The sequence below is a fragment of the Pagrus pagrus genome, assembly GCF_965226575.1.
Source record: "Pagrus pagrus genome assembly, chromosome: 7".
Taxonomy (NCBI): Eukaryota; Metazoa; Chordata; class Actinopteri; order Spariformes; family Sparidae; genus Pagrus; species Pagrus pagrus.
In genome coordinates, this window is record NC_140191.1 from 6,474,104 (window position 1) to 6,493,071 (window position 18,968).

Sequence of the window (18,968 nt, forward strand, 5' to 3'; positions counted from 1 at the left end):
GAGTGTTTACAGGATGTTATCTGTATCAGCGCCGGCCCCTCATCCCTCTCTCTCTCTCTGAGTGGGTTTCTGAGGAATGCTGGAACGAGATGGAGGATTTCCAAAGGGGGAGTGACGAGAGAGAGAGAGAGACAGAAACACTGTGTGTGTGTGTGTGTGTGTGTGTGTGTGTGTGTGTGTGTGAGAGAGAGAGAGAGAGAGAGAGAGAGAGAGAGAGAGAGAGTATATATACATCCCGAGGAGGCTGGTGCTCACAGGCACAGCTGGACTACTGGATAACTGGACTGTAGCCCACTGGATATTTCGCTAGTAAGGTGAGTTTTTTTTTCTCTTTTTTTTTTGGTTGCAATATTACTTTATTCAGCAGCTCCATCATCTACTTCATCATCATTTTTTGTTTCTCTAAAATGTAAAAAAGAAAGAAAGAAAGAAAGAAAGAAAGAAAGAAAGAAAGAAAGAAAAACTCATAAATTAGAGGGTTTTTTTGTCCGTTTTTCCTCACCATTATTAAAACAGACCTCAATAAGTAGCTTTGAAGATCTAGATTTCTTTTTAAAGTTCTTTATTTCCTTAAAAGTTCAATGTTTTTCTAAAAAAAAAAAAGCCCAAATCCAAGAGGAATGCCAGAGGTAGAGATGAGCCCTTTGGGGGACGTGGTCTTGTTCAGGACTTGCGTATGTGGTCTCCATTAAGGCTCTGTAGCTCCACACTATCACACTCAGAGGGTAGACCAGTGTTGGATCAAGCTCTGTGTGGGACTCGCCTTTTTTCTATATTTCACTTTTTATGTTAAAAGAAGACAGACTTTTCTTTTTTTTTGCTTTGACAAGGGACGATATTTTCAAGCACAAACCAAGATAATTGCTCAGTAAGTATTTTATTTCACTGTTATTCTTTCCTTAATTAGAATATAATTCATGTGATTACAAATTCAAATTTTGAATGGTGCAATATTTTTGTTATTCTCATCACCTTTGTTTACATAGAAATGTGAAAAAAGCACTGATGGCATGTTGGTGAATAAAGTAAATCTAATTAGTGCGGTGATAGGAAAGGCTGTAAAATGACACCACTGATCTCATCACTGCAGCAATTATTGGTGAGCTTATGTTTTGTGGTTTCACATATTTGTCTCTTTTTTCATACCAAATCCTCAAAAGTATTATATATTATAGTATTTCTTATATTTGTTTGGTTTTAATTACATCTGAGCTGTAATTATGAGGAAAGTGTGATTGCATTAGTGAACAAGTGCAGTGGTGGGGGATTTTCTTCTCTCAGACCTGGGTGTGCCTTTTTCTGAACTGGATGTGGGCTCCAGGGAGCAACAATTGAGTTAGGTCATCTCTCTAGAGTATTTTACACCGAAAAACCATACTATCGTCACCAAAGTAAACCCCCCTCTTTGACCATGTTGTGAACATCTGTGTTTGCTTTGGGCCTTGGCTATTGTTAGAGCAGTAAAAAAAAAAATGACATCCAAGGGCCAGCGCAGCAATGTTGCACAACTTCACGTCATAATTCATGAGTACACACACCATGTTTGATATTTGTTCTCAATTGCCATCCATGTGTGCCTAGTTTGTGTACTCTCATGAGCTTTTTTCTTTTTTGTTGATACAATGCCACCAAGGCTTAAAAAACAAGTCCCTGTCATTAACTGAGGCTCTGAGGGCGCGGCATGAAACTAGATGCCTACATGTGCTGACACGACCTGCCGTTTGCTTTATTGTAGGTCTCTGTTTGTCAGGAAAATGTCCTGTGAGAAAAAAAAAGTCTTCATGTCAGCTGATCACATCTGCTCTGCCAAAAGGAGCACCATATTTCTTTCTGAAATGTCTTAAAGTCCCACTACAATGAACTTTACAAGGGTTTCATGTTTCTTCTTCTTTCAGGCTCCAGCAAAGTGCCCTGCCTGTGGGAAATCAAATTAGATCAGTTAGTGTAAAATACATAACGCAAAGATGAACAGTGTGGCAGATTGGCTCGTGCAGAACAGGGACAAGGTCGAGAAGGGTGTGGAGATCATGGGGCAAGCCTCCGAGGTGCTCGCTTCCACCGTGGGCCAGCTTCACCCCATCTTGGAGGCCGTGTTCGTTGCTTCTGCCGAGTTACTCAGCAACCCGGACGGCAAAGAGGCTCGCTACATGACCCAGCAATTCGAACTGGTCAACCAGCAACTAGAGGGAATCCAAGATGAGATCGATAAAATTGCCCTGCAGCTGCAGAAGACGTCGATGAACAAGCAGAACTTCGATCGAGAGGCGCAGATGATCAGCCAGTACGAAAAGTTCCAGGACTTCGTCAACGCCAAGCCAAAGTTCAAAGAGAAGAAGATGGAGAAGTTCCTCAGCCATTACGAGAACACCGATGGCGACCTGAACTTGGACGCCCTCTACAATGCTGTCATGGGGGAAAACATCTCAGGAGACCCGATGCTGGAGACAGTCGTCGCCACGGAGCAAAGAGGCAGAAGGGCAGTTGAGGATTTCTGCGCCCGGCTGAAGAAGCTCTTTGTGGTCGGCATTATCGCCGTCATGGGCCATGCCGCCCTCAAGGAAGGAGGGGTGGGAGAGGAGATGGTGAAGAAGTGGCAGGGGCGGATGGAGGATGTGGAGAAACGGATGAAAGCGGCCGTGGATGACTGTACAGAGAACTTTGCGGATCAAGCCAAGCTGGATATGGAGCACAGTCTTCAGGAGAACCCCGGCCCTGTCAACCAAGACTTCCTCAAACCCCTTCTGGACTTACTTGCTAAGAAATACGACTGGGTGAACTGGTCCATCAGGGCCTTTAACGACAAGGAGCGCATTTTCTTTTTCAACTGGCTGGCAGGAAAGAAGTACCACGGAAGCGGTGGAGCCAAATGGTTTGACATTTTGACCAAGACCAGGATCAAAGTGGTGGTGTCTTTCTGTGTTAACCCCAAGCCCATTAACAAGAGTCAGATCCAGGAGCAGATTGAGTGCCAGAAGCTGAAGGGCAACATGATGGGAGTAGCTCTGGCCTTGAGCAAGAGCTTCCCCAACTACCTGGTCCATGCTGTCAGCCATTACAAGGATGTGGTGGAGATCAACAACTTCCACGAGGATTGCTACTACTACGGGAAGCACAAAAGAGCCTACCTGTGTATCCACCCCGAGTAGACTCACAGTGTAGCTGCAAATCAATTCATGAATGTCTTTACCAGAGAACTGGAAGTATTTCCCTTAAATATAGAAATGTATCCATAAATGTTATCTGTGTTGATGCATAATCTGCTACGTCTTCCTTGTAATGATTTTTTATTCTTTTACATACGTCTCTCCTCTATCGATGTTACAGCAGCTTCAGGGTGTTATAGAAAGAGCCATACATCTCCATGCCAGCTTTGACTTATTCTGTGTTATGAAACTTAAAATGATCGTGACCCCATTGGATTTCACTAGATTTGGGCGATATGATGATATTAGTCTGTTAGCTGTTTATACCGAGGTACCTTTGATCTCTTTTAACCCTTGAACATCTCTGGGTGTATGGGACCGTTGTTGGCAATATTGTAAGTCAATGCATTATGGCATTATTAGATTTTTATGTGATTTTGTTTTGCATCAATGTGGTGCTGACCAGATTAGCCAAAAATATTGGCTGATTTGAATCTTACAGGTCATTTTTGATCTTTGAAAGCTCCAGAACAAGCAAATAAGTAGAACTAGAGTTGAAGTTGTTTAACGACTGCTTTTTCTGAGATCAAAAAATGAACTGTTTATGGGAATACTTTGACATTTTGAGAAAAAAACACTTATACATGTTCTTGCCAGAAGTTAAATAAGAAGATTGATACCACTCTAATGTTTGTCAGATAATGTGAAGCCATAACCGAAAGAAAGTTTGGTTCGGTGTTGGAAAAAGTACCCAAAAGTCATACTTTAAGCAACATCATGTAACTTTTTTACCTTAAAATAACAGCTTCAAAATCATGTTGATGTACAGTAAAGTATCTTAAAGATAATAAATGTACCTAAGTATCAAAAGTACAAGTAAAAGTACATTCACATATATTTACATTTATGTACTTGTAGTCGATGATTGTCAGCCTGGTTGATTTTCTGAATAATTTTTTTACCCAATTGCCAATAAAATAAATGTATTGAAAACTGTGCTACTTTGATGCAGCATGTAATCTGCAAAGTACAATAGTTGCCTCCAATATGTAAAGTGGAAGTAGCAGAAAATGGAAAAAAGCCTACTTAAATGAAGTACAAGTACCTGAATACACATACATTGCATCACTGTTAGCTTAGCATAAAGACTTGAACTACTGTTAACAGCTCGCCTGGCTCTGTCCAAAGGTAAAAATCCACCAAGTGGTGTCAATCATCTCATTTAAGTCTCTCTGAAAATGGCAAACTATTCCTTTACGTCAACATGGAGGCTCTCTAAGAATAAAAGCAAAACCTAAACATCTACATGACCTCAACGGGGACTGTGTGACACGGTGAAAAGCTTCAGAACAAACGACTATTCGGACCTTGAGTAGAGATTGTTTTGTCTATTATTCAATTTTTATCCAGTTTCTCAACAAATTTTCAAGAGAATGTACTATCCATACAACATATATATCACAAAATAAATAAACAGTATATAGTGTGGCAGCAGATTCTATCATATCGCCCACTCCTGGATATACATTTGTATAAAGAAAAAGATATATATTCAAACTCTTCAGCTTTTGGTGCAATATAGTTCTGCGGGTCGAGCTTCGAGTCCACAATCACTTCATCAAGGAACTTGTATACACTTTAATTTGTAATAAACAAACAACGTGAATGTTTTTGTCATCACTGGTAGTCTTTACTCCGTCACTTTAAAACAAAGCTGAGAAAATATTTAAAATCATGACTCAGCACGAGCTACAGTTATGAAGCTTTAATAACACGCCATTGTTTACCAAATGGGTGGAGGTTGATCTGTAACAACATCACAACAGCAGCACCATTTTTTTTTTTTTTTGTCTCAACACCACCCAAGTTTTTATGTGTGCGTGTCTGTGCGTGTCTGTGTGTGTGTGTGTGACTGGGTGTGCCTCTCCTCTGTAACACGAGAGCCACATGACCAATAGGAAGACAAACAGTCTGGAAGTTAGAGTTCCGCAAACTTTTTTAAAGGTGAGTCCATTTCTGATCAAAATGCTTCATAGTGGACGGACACATTTAGATTAACAGTGTGTTAACGATGAGGTGCTTTACTAGGAAATGATCGATTCAGCTTCATCGACTTCTTTTCCAGTGTCTCGTTACATAATCGATCTTTTTTTCCCCCCTCTTTACGCACCGAAAACGTCAAATACGCTTACATATTTCATTACGCAGCTTCGTTTAATAAAGCAAAGTGGGTGATTAGATGAATCTGCAGGTTTTTATGCTGTCTAAACATAATGTATGTGCTTTTATGGGCGTTGGTTGCCAGCTCTGGTGCCACCGCTTCACTTTTTCCAGGAAGTGTCAAAGTTTTTAAAGGCGTTCTCCACTTGTGTGCTGCGTCGTAGTGAAACATCTAATCTGTGGTGTTAACCTGCGATGTTTGTTTGCCTCTCTGTCCACCGCCTGTAAAATGATACAATTAGAGCCCTCGTACACGGACTGATCGATACTTTTTCCATTAAGAGGGCGCATTAACAGAGCGATTAGTTGAGTGGTCAGCTGTCAGAGGAGGGCTTGGTCATCTCTGCGTTCAGAGGAAGCTCTGGCACATGATATAAATGAAACATGAACTATCTGAACCCTGTCAGAGCCACTCTGTGGCTGCTGTGTGGAGTGGATGGCAGCAGGCATGTGGTGTCTTTCATTTCAGTTCATTTTCTTTCATCATCATCATCAAAAATGCTGTTAAATGAGATTGTCTTTATGAAATATCAAGAATTGAACATGTTTCCAATGAAGCCTACTGTTGATTTTCATTAGAAAAGGAGGAAGAAGTACTCGCATCCTACCAGAGGTGGCAAAAGTACTCACATTCTTTACTCAAGTAGGAGTACAGATACTTATGTTCACAAAAAAAGTACCTCAAAGTTGCACTGAGGTACAGTACAGTCTGAGTAAATGTATTTAATGACTTATCACCCATGTATATTACTGAATATTAGTGTAAACGTGACTGAAATCAAGACTTGTTTTACTTGTTTATATCCCTGCATTCATGCCTCTGGTACTCTGCAAACTGAATCTGCGCCTCCAGCTCTTTGTCTCTGAAAATGTGATTTCTTCAAGCACTTTTGTGTTTGAGTTGTCTGTGTGAAGGTGTTTCACATGCACTCAGTCTGCAGTTAAACTTCCCCCGGGACCCTCAGTGAGATGGAGAGCATCAGTAGAAAACAGGAATCGCAGTTTTTAGCTCGGCCAAATCAAATAAGATACAGCGTCTGTAAATGTTCTTACATCCTGCTGGAAATTCCTGCACTTTGTTGTCTTTGTTCTCGAGTCGTACAAGGAAATCATGCAGATATTTTATATTTCGTATCACAAGTTTTAGAGCTTTGTGGATGTCATTCAGATGACGGCCATTTAAGGGAATAGATGGACAATGTGGGGAAACTACTTCAGGTAGTGGCTGGGTAGCTTAGCGTAGCATTAAGGCTGGAAATAGGGGGAAACAGCTAGCATGACTCCATCCAAAAGTGAAGAAATCTCCCTATTAGCACCTCTAAGTCACACAAGTTAACATGTTAAATCCTGTCTGTTAAATCCACACAGAATTTGACGGGGTTGCGTGTCATTACTCCAGGAAGTCACTGCCCCCGGCCAAGAAATTGTCCGGCACATAAAACCCTGTAACACTGCTATATGTCAATTTTTAAACTTAGGTTTTTGTACAAATTAAACAAAAAGACTGTAGAACTGTACAGAACCAAATCCACATGCTCTCCTCCCCTCTTTACGACAAGCTAAGCTAAGATAAGCTAAGCTGAGCTAAGGTAACCACCTGCTGGTTGTAGCTTCATATTTAGTAACAGATTTGAGAGTCGCATCTGTCTTCTCACCAACTCTTGGCAAGAAAAGCAACATTTCCCATAATGTCAAACTATTCCTTTCATTTTGGAGCCATCAGGCCGACATCTTTGTTCATATCTGAACATCCCTGCTGGAATTTAAACCACCCTCTTGTCTGTGGGTGTCTGCAGATGTGTCTGACCCCTGCAGAGGTGCAGGCTGAGTAATGGGTGCTGCAGTCTTCTGCAGTCGAGCTTGATAAACCCCACAGAGCAGCAGACCTCAGCAGGGAGACGAACGAGCTGACAGATTATTTTCCACTGTCTTGTTGCCGTGGTAACTTGCTGAGTTTAACTGGAAAACGCACCCTTGCCCAGCAGGTTTAACCTCTTCCACTTAATCACTTCCCACGCCTGCTGCTCCAATATTGACTGGGCTGGCTGAGGGAGAAACACAGCTTCTCCTTCAGCCACTATTACAAAACTGTGTGAACAACAGTCTGAAGGCCAGAGACCTGAGTTAAAACATGTGACAGCAGGTTCATTGGCTACAGCAGCTACACAGACAGTGAATGTGAGACTGATTTCATGAAGCCAGCAGATGACTGTATCATCATTCCCAAAATGTAATTTCCACCCGAATTACACATTTCCAGGTTTTCAAAAGGGCATGTCTGAACATGCCCAGAGAGTCCATCTGGTTTGCTGTTACAGTCAGGTTTTTTTTGGCCTTTGAGAGGAGCTGTTTTGGTTCTAGATAAAGATTTTCCAAATCCAGTGGACTTCTTGTTTTTAAAGGGCACGACAGGAAATAATTTCCTTCATATCAACAATCCCATAGCATCACGTGCTTTTAAAGCAACATTATGTAACTATTTTGCCTTCAAATACAAGAATTAAAATCATTTTGATGGTACACTGTCTTGTAATAGGGAGAATGGTGTTTGGTGGGTGGGTAGGATCAACCAGGAGAAATGTGTAAAGCTTTACGGCACCATGTTACACAACTATGTCACACAACTGGATCATATTTTAAGGAGTGTCGTGGAAATGTTCTGCTCTTGGTGAGGAATGAAATAGAGACTTCTTGCCGGCCGACAAAGTTTTATTTTCTTTGCAAAGAAAAGGTCAATCAACATGCAAGCGGTTCAAAATGAAGAAAGACCCTGAACATCAGGAAACTTGAACATTTATACCTGAGGAAAAGCCCACCCCTTGGGTGTGTTTTACATCCTTTGTCTGCTGTGGGGTCGGCCCCCTACTCAGGGTGTCTTATCACACTTTTGTCTATCACAGGTATAGGCACTGACATCCTGGAGTGTGATTAAGAGGTCTAATCAACACAATTTCAAATACAAAAGGGTTTGAGTATATCATGAGAAAGTGAGAGGTTGGGTGTCTCAGAAACTTGAAATGCAATCACAAGGTCTAGACATTAAAATACACAAATGGGTAGTAAACAAAAGAGATCTGATGACTTGGGGGAAGCAGGGTGTGGAGTCGTCTCAAGTAAAAAGGAATATTCAAATTTACCACTACAGGAGACAGGTGACATATCTAAATCTTTGCGTTGTTAATGTTTTTGGTCCCCAAAAATAATGCGACACATTTCATTAGACTTTGTGCACCCACATCCCAATATCCCTAACATAACACTGTTTTCAACTGCAGATGAAGTTTGCTTAGTTGCCATGGAAATTAATCTGGTGATGCGAGCTCACGGGCTGTTCTGACTCTCACTTTCAGACCTCATCCATGTTTGCTTAAAGTTAAGGGAAAGGTCTCACAATTTGACTTATGCTTATACGCTTTCTGACAGAGAGTTAGTTGAGAAGATTGATGCCGCTCTCATGTCTGTCTGTTAAATATGAAACTCCAGCCATCAGTCAGTCAGCCTAGTTTAGCTTAGCTTAGCACAAAGACTTGAAACTCAAATGTATCAAAACTACTTTATATTGCTTGTTTATGATATATAAGAGCTACTTCCTATCATTATAATTATACAATCTACTTTTAAACTTTTAAAACCTCTTTCAGCATTTTAATAAAACTGTTTATTTCCAAACAGTAAACACACAAATAAGACACAAACAGTTCAACCAGTACTGGCCCTCCGTCGCTGCTGAATTCCCTTTACATTGTTGAGTCATTGCTCACTGGGTGGGGCCAGCAGCCGACACCGAAGCTCACTTGGCTGTTTCTCTCTTTCCTTATCAGTTTTTGCTGTGTTGTAAGAGGAGCAAGGGAGCAGGCCACAGTCCACCAGCACTGAAACAGAACTGTAAGTAAACCAATGTTTGTTTTTGCCATTAAGACTTAAAGAAGTGGTGACTTTCTGCCTCACTTTTGTTCAGTTTTCTTACCTCAGTCTGTGTTTTTACTTTGCTTAAAGGTCCAATTTCTAAGACAGTTGATTGTTGAGTGTCATTTTGGACACGTTGGGTAAGTGGCATACCCACCAAAGAGTCAGTATTTGAAGATGTCAAGCAATCAACTATCTCACAAATTGTACCTTTAAATTAAACAACAGGACTAATTCGGACTCTTTCTGACCATGTCACTATGTTTCTCCTGTTAGAATCAGTCTGAGAGACATCAGCAAACATGGCAAACCAGCTACAGCAGCTTGTAGCGGAGAAGAAGAATATGGTGGAGACTGTGATGGAGGTGTTCGAACAGGGAGCTGAAGTGGTGGCCAGTATCGCTGGTGACCTTTTCCCCGTCTTCTCCATCGCTGCTCCGATCGTTAAACTGGCTCTGGACAACGTAGAGAGCAAAGAGGCCGTATTCATGAAGGAGCAGTTCCAGAAGGTGCGAGACCGTCTGGAGGTGGTCTCAGAGGAGCTTCAGAGGATCAACGAAGAGATCAAGAAGAGCGGATTGGACGCTGTGTACTTCCCACTGGAGGAGAACATCACTAACCAGTTCAGGAAGTACATGGACATCCTCAACGCCAAACCCAAGTTCCGGGAGGTCAAGAAGAAGGTTTTTCTTGAGCATTTTGCTAAGACCGGCGGTGACAAAAACCTCATCAGCCTCTACAACGCTGTGACGGGAGATAACTTCTCGGGGGAGTCCGTGCTTGAGATCACCCTGAACTACGAGGAGAAGAGTCGCCGGCCGATGGAGGACTTCTGTGCCAGGATGAAGAAGCTTTTCTGCATCGGGATCATCGCTCTGCTGGGCCATGCCGCTCTGAAGGGATATGATGAGGAGGACATGCTCCTGAAAGACTGGGGCGAGAAGATGAAGGTGGTCCAGGATAAAATGAATGCTGTCATTGAAGACTGCATCGTCAGCTTCCCCAAACAAGCCGAGCTGGATTCCCGTCGACTGGTGAGAGACCAGTCGCACCTCACCAACCAGCAGCTGGCTGATGCTATCATAGAGAAACTAAAGAGGAAGTATGACTGGGTGGGCTGGTCTGTGCGTATATTCAGGTCCCCTTCAGGCCTGTTCGCCAACAAGAAAGAATTCCACTGCCCGACCGGGAAGAGTCGCTTCCAGGTGCCTTCGTCGGACGAGAAACTTAACGTCTGGGTGTCCTACAGCTCCTCGGCTGAGCCTGTGGATAAGAATCACGTCCAGCAGCTGATCCAGAGTCAGAAGAAAATCACGGTGGTGAGTGTAGCAGAGCTGCTCTTTGAGAAGCTGCCCGGCGACTGCGTGGTCCACACGGTCAAAACCAGCAAAGACCTGGCCTGCTCCTGGAGCTTCACAGACGATCTCCACTACTGGGAGGAGCAGAAAAACTTCTACGTCTGCGTGCACTCGGCTTGAAGTTGTAGACACTGACAAAAACTCTCAAAAGTCACTCATTCTAAGTCTGTAAGCTTAGGTCGATAATCAGAGTCTATCAGTGCCTTTTGTCTTGACCTTAGCAGTGAAACTTAACACAGTACGTGCCTTAATTTGAACTAATAGTCCTTTTACTTCCTAAATGACCCTCTTTTTCTCAGAATGTTCATAGCCCAATAGCACAAATCACAAAATTGCTTCAAGGGGCTACACAATCTATCCTTACACCCTCTCCCCCTGCCCAAAAAAACCCTTTAAGAGGGGAAAAGAGTAAATAAAACCTCAGGAAGAGCAAGAGAACAGAGGAGGGATCCCTCTTCCCGGACAGACAGATTAGCAATAGATAATTGCACAAGAAAGTAACATAAACTAAATTCTTTAACTAATAATAATGACCTTTGTGATCACATGCAGCTGTGCTTATGTTTCAGAACAGATGGAGGAGCTTACCCCTTTGTTCTGGCTATATTTTATATCCCAGTGAAGAAATTGGTGACTATTTAAAGTTGACATTTGCAGAAGAATTTTAGTATAAAAAATTCAACCGTATTTTCTACTGACGTGGTTGTTTCATGCTGGGAAAGTTGCCGATGTAGAATCCAGGTGCCATACAGAGATTAGGTTTCTCTGGTACTGATAAGCGATGACCTCGCCTGGTCGAGGACATAAACACCAAAACCATGAGAGAAAATGTGCGTGGACATTTTGATGATGGCATCACTTGCATGATTTCACTTTTTTGAGCTCATCTGACAAAAATAGTGAAAACCATGTTTCTGGCTGCTGTACAAACAACAAAGCACAAGAGAAAAACGCTCAAACAAAACATTTGCTCCATGAAACTTTATTCACACGCCCTGCACGAACATGCCGAGGCGTAGTGACGGCAACACTTTGTTTAAATACAGATGCCTCACATAGCTTTTCTTGTATCACAAGAATGCAACACAAACTGGAAAGTCGCTCAAAACCCTCGACTGCATTTGCTTTGTACTTTTATGTAGATAATTTACTTTTAAATAGCAATCAACAGTTGGTTTTGGAGGAAGTTATTAGAAACAATCTTGGGTTTGATTTGGGATTCGGGATCTTTTGATCAAAATAGGCATGACTAACCAGACCATGACATTTACACTACGTTGTAGTCGCTGCAGAGAGATTCTGTTTTTTAACTTGTAGACCACTGACCTGTTGCGACGCTTAACATATTTAGTGTTTTTTGTACATCACAGTAATCTTTGTGTTTCTCCTTTGTTTGTATGTTGTTTACATGTCATTACTAATTCTGAATATTCTATTATCTCACCAACACATGACCCATATTAACTGTAAAGTTATGTTGCACTCCTGTTTTATATCATTTTCATTTCCATGCAGTATATTTGGGTGGTCAGTGTCTCAGATTCAAAATCCTGTTGGTACACCAAAGCAATGAATGTAATAGTTCTCCCAAATAAACTCAGTCACGCACCATTTTATTGTGTATATATTTGTGAATTAATTGCAGTTTTTCTTGTTTTAAAAGATAGTTTCTGGTTACAGGACTGACTCAGAAGAAATTAAGAAAATCTTTTCTCGTTTTTTGGGCAACTGGTTTTGATGGATTTGATATTCACTTAAACTCAATAAAACTAAACCTGTTTAACTGCAACCACCTGAAATAATCCTAATATTGTTGCAAAATCATCCTAAAACAGCTTCAGTGTTGTTTTATTTTATTGGTCAAAAGATGAACATGTATGACATAGGTTGCAAATATTTGCAATTACTGTTTGAAGACATTCATTGATCAAAATATTATCACTTCTAGACCCCGTGCGGACATTTCCAGCCATTTTTGCAGTGACGAGATGATGTTTTTCTAACCCTAACCCTGAGTGTTTTTTGTTTTTTTTGCCTAAACCTAAGCAGAGCATAAGAAGAGCATTGTGACAAGGAAGTCGCAGCATAAAGGAAGTTATTGATACATACCGGGCAAACATTTATTCTGGTTTTGAGTTGGTTTTACTATATTGTCATTCATAATTGTCCACTTATTTTTGCCCACAGGAGAAGTTAGAGTTGTCAACGACAACATTAATGAACACAATGCTTACAGGCACTATATGTTCAAGTTTTTGTAATGTAATTATAGCCAAGCAACTAGAGGGAAAACTGAGTACATGGGAAAAGTTATCCTTAAAAAAAAAAGGGTTTCACATTATGAAAGGGTCTTTTTTACCCAAACCATGTTTTCCTAAATCTAACCAAGTATTTTTGTTGCCAAAACTGCGACAGAAAACTGTATAAACATGGAAAATAATAAGTGAGTAAGCGAGAGCCACATATGTAAGCCACTCAAGCACAACAGCCTGCCCCTCACAGTTTCTGTTGTAATGACGCTCCAGGAACAACAGCAACACCAGTCACAAAGCTGTGACATCACAACGGCGTGACTGGTCAGTTTCCATGCTGGCCCTGGAACAACAATAATTATGATGTATGAACAACACCAACAGTGATATCAGAGAAACCTTCCACAATGTCACAGTCAGAGTTATTTTAGCAAAGCTCAATTCTCACCCTCACAGACGCTTGAATCCGGGCCCACTGGTTCCCCTGGGACTGCCGCTTTAGCTGTTGCCCCTTGCTACCCAGTAAAACCAGTGTTGTGCCATGGCTACTGTTTTCTGTATGAGTTAGTTTCACAACATGAGTTACAGTCAAAACAAGTGAGACTTGTTAAATTACCAGAGAAAGTGGGAAGAAATGAGCCAAATTCCACCCATCTGAGGTGAGTGACATACCATGAAGGTAAAACTCAGCTCTCCTATAGAGAAAACTCACAGCTTTGTAAGAAAAAAAAGAGAAAAAAAGAAAAAGTTTATTATGGTTAGCCTGTTTGGAAACACCCATAGTGCTCTATAATTATGTGGCTGTGGCTTTTCTATCTTCAGCATAGAAAGACTCATGTCCCTGCAGTACATCACACTGACGGGTCAAGTGCCTCAACAGAAATGAGCAAGTGCAAAGCAAAACAAGTGGGTCACAGCTTGTTGTCTAAGTGTATTTTTACTAAGATTTCTTCGATTTTGACACAAACAGAGAGAAATTCTGAGTAAAGGACTAAAGAATAGTCACTTATGTCACAGTGTGGCAAAAAGGTGAAGACCCAAATACAGAGACAACGGCAGGAACAAAAGGCGAGCTTTAAAAAGGTAAGCTGTAACTGATAAAGTCCAGTACTAGTGAGAAACAAAAAGGCAGGCAGCAGAAACACAAGAAGCAGGCAGGAACGAATAGAAGAACTAAATAAAGTACAAAAATGGAAAAACTAAATAAAGTACAAAAATGGAAAAACTAAATAAAGTACAAAAATAAAAAAACGAAAAAAGTTTTTTAAAAATTGAAAAACTAACTAAAGAACAAAAATAAAAAATAAAGTACAAAAAAAACTAAATAAAGTAAAATAATAATAATTTTAAAAAGTACACAAAAAACTAAATATGGTACAAAATAAAAAATAAAAAACAGTACAAACCAAAGACGCAGTGGGAACACAGGACTGAACATTGCAGATGAACTGACAGAGAGAGCGGGGAAGACAAGGACTTAAAACACAGGGAGTGATGACTAATTGAACACAGGTGAGCAGGAAAACAGACAAAGAGAGGAGGAAAACACATGGACTGAATTCACAGGAGGATTATCAGGGACAGGCGGGCAGGAAGTAACACATGACACATGAGGATGAACCTTACAAAATAAAACAGGAAATCAACGAACCAAAAGACCCCAATCATGACACTTTAGGCTGTCTTTCAACATGCATGTCATTTTATAATAAAGGATATATAAATCTAGATTTGAAATTGTAATATTTAGATTTTATTATATCGACTTTTTGATCAACCTCACAAGCTGCTGTTACCTCTGTGGAGATTTGATCCTTTATATAAAGACCAACGCAGTGAACTCAAGCTAAACGTGACCTCGGACCTGTCAGGATAGCATGAAAACAAGTGCCAAATAAATCAAGTTTACAATGAAACAGGTATTTATACTGCTTCATCATAAAATTCCAATAACATAGGGGAAACTGGTTTATCTATATCTCAAGATTAAGATGTCTCCTGTTCAAGAAAAACTCTGAAAGACAGGGAGATGTCAGCCCACTGCATTGGTTCCCAACTTAACCCCACATCCAGAGATCAATATAATATAAAGGAGTCACATGACTGATAACACTTTTGGAAAAAGAAACAAATAACAGGTTCATCTTATCTTTGCTCTTTTCTTGTGGAATACTGGGCAGTTTTACTTCTTCAGGCCTTGGAAAATATTCAAATTAACCATTTTGAGGGATTCTGTGGTCTAGTGCCACAGTCGTCTTTGTTTCTGCATCTACTCCTCATGTTTAAAAAAAGAGCTGAGAACAGAGAGAAAAGAAAAAATCCAGATTGTAACACAGACTGAAACAAAAGTACAGTAACGTGGACAATGACATGAGTTAAACCTGATATGACATGAGAAAAGGAACCCAGAACAGAGATGAGACTTCAGCCAGTGCCAGCAAATGTTATATAAGAAATTCAGTAAGAAACAGCAGGAACTCAGACTGTCTTTGATTTCGAGATAAATACTCAAATTACCAAACCCTGCATGCAGAGGAGACCGACCTTATTGACTGGATACCTGTTTGCCAAAGGAACCAGACGGAGACAGAAGGAATTTAAACTTTCCCTTCGCTTCTTAACGAAGCAAATCTCTCTCAAGTGCTTTCCAAATTTCCACTGGCAAGTGACCCACTTACATCAATGCTCAGCGAGCTGAGGCCCACACACTGCTTCATCAGCAACTTCGAGAAAAATGCTTCCAGAAAACTAGCCTGAAACTGATCAACACTGACAAACATCTGCAGTAATTATGCAAAGGCAGAAAATTCTGGATATTTCAAACCTGCAATAACTGATATTTTGGCCATTTTGGGGAAGTGGACAAAAGCGTGAACACAAAATAGAGATCAACAGACGCTGATGTGGCAAACTTGTTCGCAAACAGCAGCTTATTTAAACGTCGAGCAAGATATGGAGCAACAATTTATTAGGAGCTGTGTTTGTGTCCACCTGATGAATGTAAAGGCTCATTTGTGCTCAACATTAGATGCGTATATGAATATGAATAGAGCCCCGATTGCAGGTAATCAATGCAATTGGCCATCTTGCTTCCATTAAGCTTTGAGTAATGCCCTCCATTGATGATACGCCATTGATTACAGTGGTTCCATTTACAACTGGTGCAAACACCATGAATCAAAGAGCCTGTTATTACTCACAAGGCGTCAAATACAACTGCCTGGTCAGTGGCCTCTGATGCTGTAGTTACTCCTCTAAGTCTCACTTCTTGAAGCAGTAGTCTAGTGCAGTAGTGTCAAGAGTGATAAGACACCAAATTGGGGGTGGTCAGGGTGGTTGTGTCCCAATAGTCAAGATTGTTTTGTTTTTTTAAGTTATGTTATGTAAGTAACATGACTGAACATAGTTATTTTACCCCAAATATTATCTTTTCCTAAACTTAACCAAGTAGTTTTCTGAAACCTAACTTGTAAACCCAACCAATGTTTTCCACAACATTAATAACAATCCAAAATTAATGTCAAGTGTTTCTTGGGAAGCTTTATTTTGAAAGTCCAACCGGAAGTTGCATATTTGTTATTGCTAACTTGACTGCAGAGCCCTTTAAAGGTAAAGCTTCATAGTTTGAAGCTTGAAGGCCACTGACCAAGCTGCTGTATTTGACAAGTTGGGAGTGAGAACATGTTAGAACGGAAACGGTTCCAGAGCCAGAGCTAATTCGGTGGAAAAAGTGGATAAAGTTTTGCATTTCCAGGATTTTTCTGCTTGACCTTGACCTCGACCTTGAAGGAATAGCAGAGTTGATGAGATCCATATGAAGAAAAATGCCCAAAACCAGGAGTTTGTCTCGTTCAAAAGAAGCAACAGATAAAAAAAGCTAAAAGATATAAAGACATAAAAAACTAGTAATGCTCTCGATGGGCCAATGATGATTTTAATCGATATTAATGGAAATTAATGCGACTATAGTACCGTGAATCTAAGTAAGACTACTCTACTACTAGGAGTACAGCTGGAGACAAAATATATATGTAACAGTTTCTGGCGTGATCTCTCAGCTCTGTTCTCCGTCTGTATGGAGAAGCTGCTACAGGCCACTTTCTGTCTCCGTCCAGGTGGGTTAAAGGGGCAGCTGACACAAAACAGTTGAATTTGTGAAGTGATGCTTTTAATCAGACCAGAATTACTCCTCCATGAATATGATTTGCCCACACAGCCCTGCATTGAGCCCGGCCCCATCAGATGATCTCAGGAACGCAGAAAAACATCACGTGGCCACGAAAAGATTCGGCCGCCTTGCAGGAATACATAGTACTGCTACCCATCACCTAAGTGAAACCCTCCACTCTGCCTTAATTCAGTCTCAATGGTTAAACGCAGTCATTATGGTTAAAAAAAAAAAGTGGTCACATATTTTAATCAGATGGTGCGGGTCAGATGGGCCGTGGGAGGGGCCACGTGTCTGCATCATCTGGTCAGGCCTCTGAATGCAGCTTACTTTAAGATTAGGAAACAAATATTTCTGGTTTCTATCAAGAGGAATCAAAATAGTCTGCTGATGCTAAATGAAGTGAAGGAGGCTTCAAAGAAAACCCAATGAAGTTAGCCAGTTACCGGCGTGTTCCCACGTAGAGCCGATGGTTTTTGAGGGACTTCTTTGTGGCTCATCTGCTGCAGCCAGACTCAGTCATCTTTCAGTTAAGCAATGTAGTCGTGTAATGATTGTTTATACACATTATTTTACTTTACAATATGTTTTTTTGACTTAGTGTATCCATGCATAATTGTTTAATTGGTTGTATTTTATGATCTTACAAAGTTTCCAGTGGAAGAGATCAGCTGCCCGTGCCTGGCCTTGGATTACAGCTCAGACAGGATTCCTCTCACTATGAAGAAAACTAAAGACTGTAAAAGGCTTTACAAAGATATCTGAGAAGAGTTCCCTTCTGTAGATACTTTCCTAAATTATAAAATATGTCAGAGGGAAAGCACAAGTTCTGTATTTGATACCATCACAATAATGAGCTATGATTTTGTTTTACAGTGGAAAAATTGAGTATTAGTGAAGTTAACTTTTAGCTTTTAAACGAAAACAGAGTCATGATCCACCTTGCAATGCGTTATTGGTATTAAATGGTGCGGATAATTTGTTTATTTTTCTGAATATTTTTTTAAATTGCAGAACTTGAAGCTGCTCCACTCAACTCTGTAGTTCCCCCCAGATCTACGAGCATTTTAGCATGTTTCAGCTCTTTGTTTTGGTCTTTAGGTTATAATATGTCAGTGTTTACAGTTTTCTGTGCTGCCCTCTTGTGGGCAAGAATCAATTCAGGGTTAAAGTTTTGATTTGTTTCAATGCTTATGAGGAATATTAGGACTTGGGTTTGTGCATCAAGAAAACTGAGAACCATGAAGAATTCCCCGCTAAAGCCACAAACTTCTTGTCTTGTAATCCCTGTCCTCCCACAGCATGTTTTCACTTGGCACCCCCTTCCTCACCGTTGTTGTTACTGTGATCTTCTGTCCTCCCCTTCTTACATACCGATGTCTGGGCAAGACCCAACAGGCTTATGTGGCACTGCTATGACTATGTGTCAATTCTCTACTGAGGAGCTTTGGGGTGGTATCATCGCCAGATCTGCTATTGTTTTCGAAGTGTGACCTGAGGCATCTTTCAAATCCTTTCATACCTCTGATGTATCTGTTGACACCAGCAGAAAATATGCAAAGCCTTCAGTCATCTCCACCTCTGCAAGATAACTTCTAACTGGTTTCTCTCCAATTACACAGCAAACCAAAAGGTTAGAAAAGAGTCACTGTGAGTTGTAGGTGACATGTTTGTTCCCAGAGCACCAACTGTTAAACAACATTGTTCTGGTTCACCCAAAAATTTCAATTCAGTCATACTCACCTTCATGCTGATGGAAAGTCAGGTGAAGTTTTGTAGTCCACAAATCATTTCTGGAGCTTCACAGCAAAACAGCGTTGCAGCATGGGGACTAGATGGGGACTTGGGAAATGTAAAAAAACAACCGATAAAAAACATTAACTGGCTCCATACAGCAAATCCTGCATAATCCAAGTCTACT

General features: G+C 40.7%; 2 protein-coding genes across 5 annotated transcripts; both read left to right on the forward strand.

Moving 5' to 3' along the window:
• Positions 1-240: 240 nt before the first annotated feature.
• rpz4 (rapunzel 4) lies at positions 241-12,238 on the forward strand. 2 transcript variants are annotated; one of them, XM_084358036.1, is made up of 3 exons: positions 241-314; positions 9,185-9,248; positions 9,546-12,238. In XM_084358036.1, the coding sequence occupies exon 3, from the start codon at positions 9,572-9,574 to the stop codon at positions 10,745-10,747; it is 1,176 nt and encodes a 391-aa protein (XP_084214162.1). In that variant the 5' UTR covers positions 241-314; positions 9,185-9,248; positions 9,546-9,571; the 3' UTR covers positions 10,748-12,238. The 2 variants fall into 2 exon arrangements, with proteins under 2 accessions (XP_084214162.1, XP_084214161.1); XM_084358035.1 differs by lacking the exon at positions 241-314 and adding an exon at positions 4,913-5,147.
• rpz5 (rapunzel 5) lies at positions 264-4,809 on the forward strand. Of its 3 annotated transcripts, none has more exons than XM_084358034.1 (2): positions 264-309; positions 1,896-4,809. In XM_084358034.1, the coding sequence occupies exon 2, from the start codon at positions 1,965-1,967 to the stop codon at positions 3,144-3,146; it is 1,182 nt and encodes a 393-aa protein (XP_084214160.1). In that variant the 5' UTR covers positions 264-309; positions 1,896-1,964; the 3' UTR covers positions 3,147-4,809. The 3 variants fall into 3 exon arrangements, with proteins under 3 accessions (XP_084214160.1, XP_084214159.1, XP_084214158.1); XM_084358033.1 differs by lacking the exon at positions 264-309 and adding an exon at positions 679-868; XM_084358032.1 differs by lacking the exon at positions 264-309 and adding an exon at positions 952-1,099.
• Positions 12,239-18,968: the final 6,730 nt, after the last annotated feature.